The sequence below is a fragment of the Montipora capricornis genome, chromosome 3 (assembly GCF_036669925.1).
Source record: "Montipora capricornis isolate CH-2021 chromosome 3, ASM3666992v2, whole genome shotgun sequence".
Lineage (NCBI taxonomy): Eukaryota > Metazoa > Cnidaria > Anthozoa > Scleractinia > Acroporidae > Montipora > Montipora capricornis.
The window spans coordinates 26,711,334-26,718,873 of NC_090885.1; the positions used below are offsets into that span (position 1 = coordinate 26,711,334).

The window sequence follows — 7,540 nt, forward strand, 5'->3', positions numbered from 1 at the left end:
GAATTCAAACATCAAACTTCATATGAAGTTTTTTATGGAATGTCATCTAGCCCTTTCAGTGTACATACAGTCAGATTCTTTATCCTGAGTAATAAGAATGCCAACCTCACCCCCTGTTGCGTACCCGTTTCGTGGGAAGGGACTGGTCTTACCTCTGCGCCATCCCTCTTCCCTCCTCTCCGTGAAGACCAGAAAGTCACAACCAACCGTCCATTTATCTCTAAGATTGGTTATGGTCTGTACTTCTTTACCTAGGTGACACCAACCAAGCGATCTCGTTGCCCCTTGATAAACCATTTTATCTGTACACTCTTCATGGCACTGCATGTCAAAGTGTCAAAGGCGCAACAGTGAAAGGAGAGAATATCAGCCTGGATAAGAAAAGTGAAAGATATGAGATGTTAATGGAAGGCGATAACCCATTCACCACAGACCGGAATGGATCTCCGACAAAAATCACTTACTGCTACTATACACCTGGTATGGCGAATTGTAGGATGAAATGCGAGAATTTAGGAGCTCATAGGAACGAACAACTTTCATACTAGATCTAAGCCATGTCATTCTTACAGACCGACCTATTTTTTAAGAGTTTTTGAATCAGTTTCGGAAAGCACGAGTTACCTCCATTCTCAATCTCAATCTCAATAATAGTTGTTTTGGTATATACTAACAGTGAGATAATATAGCACAAAAAGATGATTTTAACTGCGACGATTACAATATTTTCGGGCCCAAATCCCGCGCTAGTTGCTCAGAAGTGAACAGCAATGGGTATTTGGAGTTTGAGTGGTCAATCAGTAGCCGCTGTTTTAGTATATACTAATTACTGACATTTGCAGAGCATGGTACAATAGCTCATACATTATGACAGCTAAGCCAATCAAGACTGTACGATTGCATTATCCAATGATCTAGTTTTTAGTTATGATAATTCTGTAACGCTTATGATTAGCTAGAAGAGTCTGGTTTCGGTCAACACTCATGGTCATCCTTCAAACTGACATTCCCCTTTTTATCCAACTTGCACGACGTACAATCTACTTCAAAGAAACAAACATTTTAACCATGCAGGGAAGATTCAGAATAGGCGAGACAGAGAATCAAACCCGGATCAATGGCTTCTCATTACAGTTTCCGATATCGACTAGACTAACGAGACAAGCTCCCGAGAGGCCGAAATGTTTTGCCGGAGTATTCAGACATTGGTGCCCAGCAAAGCAAATGAAAGCTAACCGTTATCAAAGTGGTGCTTAAGCCAAAAATCATACTGTAGATCATCCCGGCTAAGCTCAGAAACGCTATTTCTTATTGAACTAAAGCTCTAATTCTTCCTGTTTTCATTCTTTTTACAACAGCAAGCTTGTCATTTTAAGATGGCATATTGCAGGGCGTAATTGTTACGAAATGTCCAATGTCATTTTGAGGGATGGCTATGAGTGTCAACCTCTGGTTTCGCGGGAAAAACAGTCAGTCCAATAACAAATCAGTCTGTGAAGTCGACGACAGATGTATCGAAAGATGTACTCTCCAGGTCATGAATATCACCCGTAGCTTTTTATTTTTATCATCATGTTATTGTTATACTCGTGCGTGTAGTCCTATCCCTTCTTCTCCTCCTCGTCTTATTGATCATCATCATCATCATCATCATCATCATCATCATCGTCATCGTCATCGTCATCGTCATCGTCATCGTCATCGTCATCATCATCATCATCATCATCATTATCATCATCATCGTCATCATCATCGTCACTGTCGTCGTCATCATCGTCGTCATCGTCGTCATCATCATCTTCATCATCGTCAAAAACCAGCCCGTTCTTTTTTAATTATCATACCTTATATTAATACGTTGTTGCATCATTATACAGCTCTTTCAAATTCGAATTAAAATAAAGTTTATAGATGCATGTATGAGAGCCAGGCAATGACTAGGGCAAAGGTTTTTACTCAGAACTGTCATTCTTAGACAGGTTTTGGGGAATCCGTTTTATTCGCCGAGACTGTGTAGATATAACGAAGACTTCAAGCATTACCAAATGATATGCCAAATCAATAATATGATACCGAACCGAAAAAAAGCATTTAAATACCGTAAAAGTAATACTTTAATTTATTGTTGTAATTATTTTAGGCGGATCTATAGCAATTCCACAAAGTGAAGACATTGAAAAAACTCTTTTCACCGAGGTAAGTCTTTCAGGATTGAGTTAACCGAATGACCTCGGGAAGCCAGGCACAGTTTTTGCACTCTGCTCGACGTATTCAGTTCTAAAATATTCTTCTTATTAGTATTTAGCAGGAGCTCATTAAGGGGAACCTCTGTCTTCTTGAGTCAACCCTTTCAACCCTGAGACCAATGTTTGTCCTATACTGAATGGACAGTCAGGATGGCTTAGTGGTTGTCAACCATTCCTTCCACCTCTGCGACCCGGGTTCAACTCTGGGCCCCTAGATCGTATGTGGGCTGAGTTTCAGTCGATCTCAATCTGATTCCGAGGGTTTTTCTCCTGGTACGCCTGTTTTCCTCCCTCAGCAAAATCGAATCCCAGCCTATTCCGTCTATCTGTGATGCTGTGCTCCGAGGTCATACATGAATCGTGTTCAGGGGCCGAGCGCCTAGCCGGCAGCACAGCTCCTTCGGTCCGACCTCGTCGAGCCGCGTCCTTAGTACTAGGGAGCTTAAGCACGTGCATTTTTGAGACGCGGACGGCAACCGGAAGAGAACATTTCGCGTGCCAGGACGGTGGTGTTCAAGTTAAAATGGAAAACAGTCCACTTACGGTTTCCGTTCGCATCTCAAAAACGTGCACGCTTAAACTTCCTTAGTAATTCAGTCTCCGACTTTGAGTAAGGGCGTTTAGCAGGTCAGGCATTATTATCATTATTATCATTATTTGAATGAAAACAATGAGAAGACAGCAATTATATTCAATCTATTTTAGTGTATAAATAAACACATTTATTTTAAAGATCATTTTTTTTATTTAAGCGTTGAGTGAATAACGTTTCAGTGATTGATCTATCATAGTGCTTCACGTCCTTTTTTAATTCGCCATTCTCAAACTCATTAATAATTCATAAGCCGAAAACAAAACAAATCACTACCGTGAAGAAAGTTTGGATATGTGGTCTCAATTAGCATAAAATGTCGCCAACTTTGATCCCAAGAAGCAATATAAAACACTCCAAAGAGTGTTTCATCAGATATCCAACCACCTCGAAATCGGTTAAAAAACTCGGCCTACGGCCTCGTTTTTCAACTTGTTGTTTGGATATCCGATGAAACACACCTTCTCGTGTTTGATATATTACATAATAACTTTTATTATATCTCTCAGATAGTACGCGCGCTCTAATTGGCTAAATTAGCGGGCCGTATTCTACAGTACGGCCCGCTGTACAGCCCGCTAAATTTAAAATTTCGACAAAACATCATCTAGTGAGTTTTTCATGTCATTTCTGTTGCATAAACTTGTACTGAAAACTGTTTGAATCTTGCAAGCAACTATTTCAAACTTAACAGCCAAGAAGATTTAGTATTTGGGATTTTGGCACGGCATTCCTTGTGGCAGTTGAACCTTCCGCTTCACTTTGACTAGTTTCCTTGCCCGCGCGCCGGTTAACCTCAGAGATATAATAAATATCTTACTAATAACCTCGTTTTCTCGGTCCGTACTGTAAGTTACGGATCCTCGTTTTTTCCCGTTGATTTATGGCCCGCGCGCTTCGCGCTTGGGCCATAAATCAACGGGAAAAAACTCGGTCCGTAACTTACAGTACGGACCTCGAACTCGGTTAGTAAGAGGTATGTATCTTCCGAAGGCCTCGCATTTATTGCATTTCTTAAAACACTTGAGTTTGTACAGTCCTGCGAGTCTCCATGTTGCAATTATTTTCTTTATAAAAAAGTGAAAATTATATTGATATTGTTTCTTTTAGTCTCAGCTAGACAACAAAACTCAGTCCTCTGGCCTGGCTGTCGCTATTGGTGTTGGAATTGCATGCGCAATGATTGGAACAGCATCCATTGCTGTTGTAACGAAACGATTCGTCATGAAAAAGGCTTCCGCTTCGGGAGTCGATGACGATGACGATGACGATGAACCAAGGCCTGATGACCCATGAGCTTTGACAAACAGATTTATTTTTCAAAAGTTCTCGAAGGCCTTTATTTTAACTCTGAAGGGAAAACTACACGTTGGTGTCCACTCGTGGTCCCTCTTAGGCCTTGGAATATCACTCCCAAGAGGCAACAGAGCAATCTTCTTTAGCCTTCATGGTTGTATTCCTTGCTCAGTAAACAAATAGTATAGGTCGGAAATGTTGATCCAATAATTGAAAATCACACTTAAAGCCACAACTTAGTCACAGGTAACTGTATATATTAACGAGGCGACATGAAGTATGGAGCTGATTGTGTTCAATTATTTGTTGCAAGAACATCTGTTTATCTACCGCCGAATTAAAATCGGTCATCATCGTAATTGAGGAATAATCAACGTTATTAAATTCTCAACCTCGGATAATGCATTTCGCGCGCTCTGATTGGTTTACTCAATCTCGGTTATCAGCTCATATACCTTATGAGCGCGCGTTGGATATGAGATGGTTAACAGAGAACGAGGAGCGTAGCGCCGAGTTGGCTATAACCAGTCTCATATCCAACAAGCGCGAATGGAATAATGGAATAATTAAACTCCAAAAATTTGGAAGTACAAAATAAAAGCGTAAAAAGAGAGAAAATCCGAGCGAAATCGAAAAAACTTGATGCAATGTTGTGTAATACTGTACCTTGTGGTCAGACAGACGTATGCTCATCACAAAACATTTCTTGCCTTTTCGCGTACTTCTAAACTTCGGAATTGATCGAAAGTTTCTACAAAAAAAATTTCTTTCATTTTTACCTTTATTCAGAGAGAAATTTCGCTTTCCGGCGAAAAAGTTTTTAGCTTAGCAACGCTTAGCCCATTTACCATATTACTTGATAACCGAGATTGAGTAAACCAATCAGAGCACGCGAAATGCATTATCCGAGGTTGAGAATTTAATAAAACAATTATTCCATTCGCGCTTGTTGGATATGAGACTGGTTATAGCCAACTCGGCGCTACGCGCCTCGTTGGCTATTTACCATCTCATATCCAACGCGCGCTCATGGAATAACTGTTAATTATTTGCGCAAACGTCAGCCGTTACCTCATTTAAGACTGTTACTAACTAGAGCGAGTAGCTAGTGTGTTTGTTTTGTACAGGTAAAATTGATAATCTGCGCGTTTGATAAATAGGTACTGGGCGAATTAATTTAAAGGCCCACCTCCAACCAACAGGCATTGCGTGCCGGGGAACAATTTATATGAAAGTCCCGCCAAAGCTGAAATTCATCCAATTAGATCGCTACGATAGGCAATGCGAATTTCCATAACAAAAACAAACGGTCGAAAAGCCTGACGGTTGAAGGTGGGCCTTTAACATGCAATACTATGTGTACAGATGAACAGCCTTTTAAATGGCCTGAAGAGAAGGCGTATTATACGCAAGCGCAATTGACCTCGCTAAGGTGCGATAGTTCACCGAAACAGCTCTGTTGGATTTGAGCTGGACGGATTTGGTAACAATTAGCCAGTATCAAAAATACTATAATACTCTTCGATTCGTTTGTCTGTTTGTCCATCCAAAATTTTGCATAAGCATTGTTCTTATTTTCTCATTCACTACTTGCACAAATCCCAGAATACACCTCTTTTACCCCCCAAAAATCTGCATAGGCATTGTTTTCGACTTCTCTTGGGACATTTTCATGTCCCAGGAGAAATTGCAAACAATGGTTATGCAAAAGTCTTGGGGGGTAATAGAGGTGTATTATGGGATTGTGCAAGTAGTGAATAGTACTTAACAATGGTCCCAAGAGAAACTGGAAACAATGCTTATGCAAGATTTTGGAGGGACAAGCAAAGAGTATCATGGTATTTTTGATACTGTCTAATACACCATTTTACAATGGGCCATTTCCGAGTTGCTGTTTGTCTTGGTTTCGATGTGAGTCTTGGTGCTCAACTATTGTAAGGGAAATGAGTTTGATTTGCATAAGAATACGCAACTAATTTCCACTTGAATTGTTGTGCACCAGGACTCGCTTTGAAACTGAGGCATGCAGCAACTCGGAAATGGGCTATTGTTGCTAAGGTATCAGACCTATGAATAGAAGTGAGGCCGTCGGTTACTCTTTTCTGATACGGATGTCTATGCTTTTCTTATGTAAATGAAGCCTGGTAGTCATTAAAACAATTTAATTCCCAGGGTTGAGGCGGTGAGATCGTCGTCATTACAAGCTCGGTTCCATTCATAGGCCAGGCCACTCAGCAAACAACAAATTTTCATAACCTTCTTCTTGATGGCATCCGAGCATTTTGCAAATAAATATGTGCACTAAGCGATCGTTCATCAAAAGATGCCTGCAGTTTATTACCTTAAAGCAAACTTTTCTCGGCTGTTTGTTCAATGTAATTTTTCACACTGTAGTACAATTCTGTGCAAGGTGACAAACTCTTTTAATGCGCGCCTTCATCAGTGATCGGTATACGTTTTCTCTCCGATTGCAAAGGATTGCAACAGCTATAGTTTAGATCGACTATTCAAGAAGTTTTGAAGCTACAGACTGTAGTTGTTATTAATTGACAACTTTTTGTTTTTCATTGCGTAATGTTTCGAAACTGATATTAAACTTAGTGTTTGAGAACTAACAATCTTGTTTCCTTTGGTGTGATACTTGTCACGTGATCTTTGTTTCCAAATTGAAATAAAGCTGCTGTTGTTGATACATATGGCCGCTTGGTTTTCTAGTAAACGAGAGACACCCTCCTTGACTGGTCTGGTTTATTATGGAGTGCTCAGATAACGAAATTAATGGGAACTATGACAATGGAAATAAAAAAAATTATGAAGTAAAGCCACGATCCTCGCGAGTTTGCCTTTTGATCGAGGGTCGAGGGTCGAGGGTAACTAGTCGAGGGTCGAGAGTAAATGGTCCCGGGTCGAAAATTTAATCAAAGTTATTTTCAAATTATTTCTTAACTTCGTCAACTCAAAAGTTCACAGGTTCGTGTTTACTCGAGTTTCCGGTGCCTGTTTTTGCCGCATTTGGGTCATATTTTTGTTTGTCACAAACTTTTACATTCAAATGTTGTTCATTTGTGGAGCACCAGTCAGGTGTTAGTCAAGCAGCACTTCAAGGTTGCGCACTTCTTGCTTTGCGGTCATGATTGAGTTTCCGAAGGGTGTTTCTGCGATTTCAGGAACTGAAGTCGAAAATTTAGAATGAATTACGAGCAGTTTTGTTTTGTCCTCATTTAAAACAAGTTTGTGAGCGGTACACCAAGGTTTAGTGTCATTAAGACAGTTCTGTAGTAAAACTGATGGTGACGTCGTAATTACCCTCCTCAAAGATGATGTATTGTTGGGTATTGTCTGCATAAATCATAGCAGGTAGCCCGTGGGCGCCTTACATATCTCCAAGTGGAGCGACGTAAGGGCA

The 7,540-nt window shown here is 40.3% G+C and overlaps 1 protein-coding gene across 2 annotated transcripts in view; it reads left to right on the forward strand.

The window, feature by feature from the left end:
- Nucleotides 1–6,867, forward strand: part of LOC138042704 (uncharacterized) — a 10,640-nt gene extending 3,773 nt beyond the window's left edge. For both annotated transcript variants that reach the window (XM_068888678.1, XM_068888677.1), the window contains 3 exons: nucleotides 256–480; nucleotides 2,141–2,196; nucleotides 3,949–6,867. In XM_068888678.1, the coding sequence (XP_068744779.1) occupies nucleotides 256–480; nucleotides 2,141–2,196; nucleotides 3,949–4,134 (467 nt within the window). In that variant the 3' untranslated portion in view covers nucleotides 4,135–6,867. The remainder of the gene's footprint in view (nucleotides 1–255; nucleotides 481–2,140; nucleotides 2,197–3,948) is intronic.
- Nucleotides 6,868–7,540: the final 673 nt, after the last annotated feature.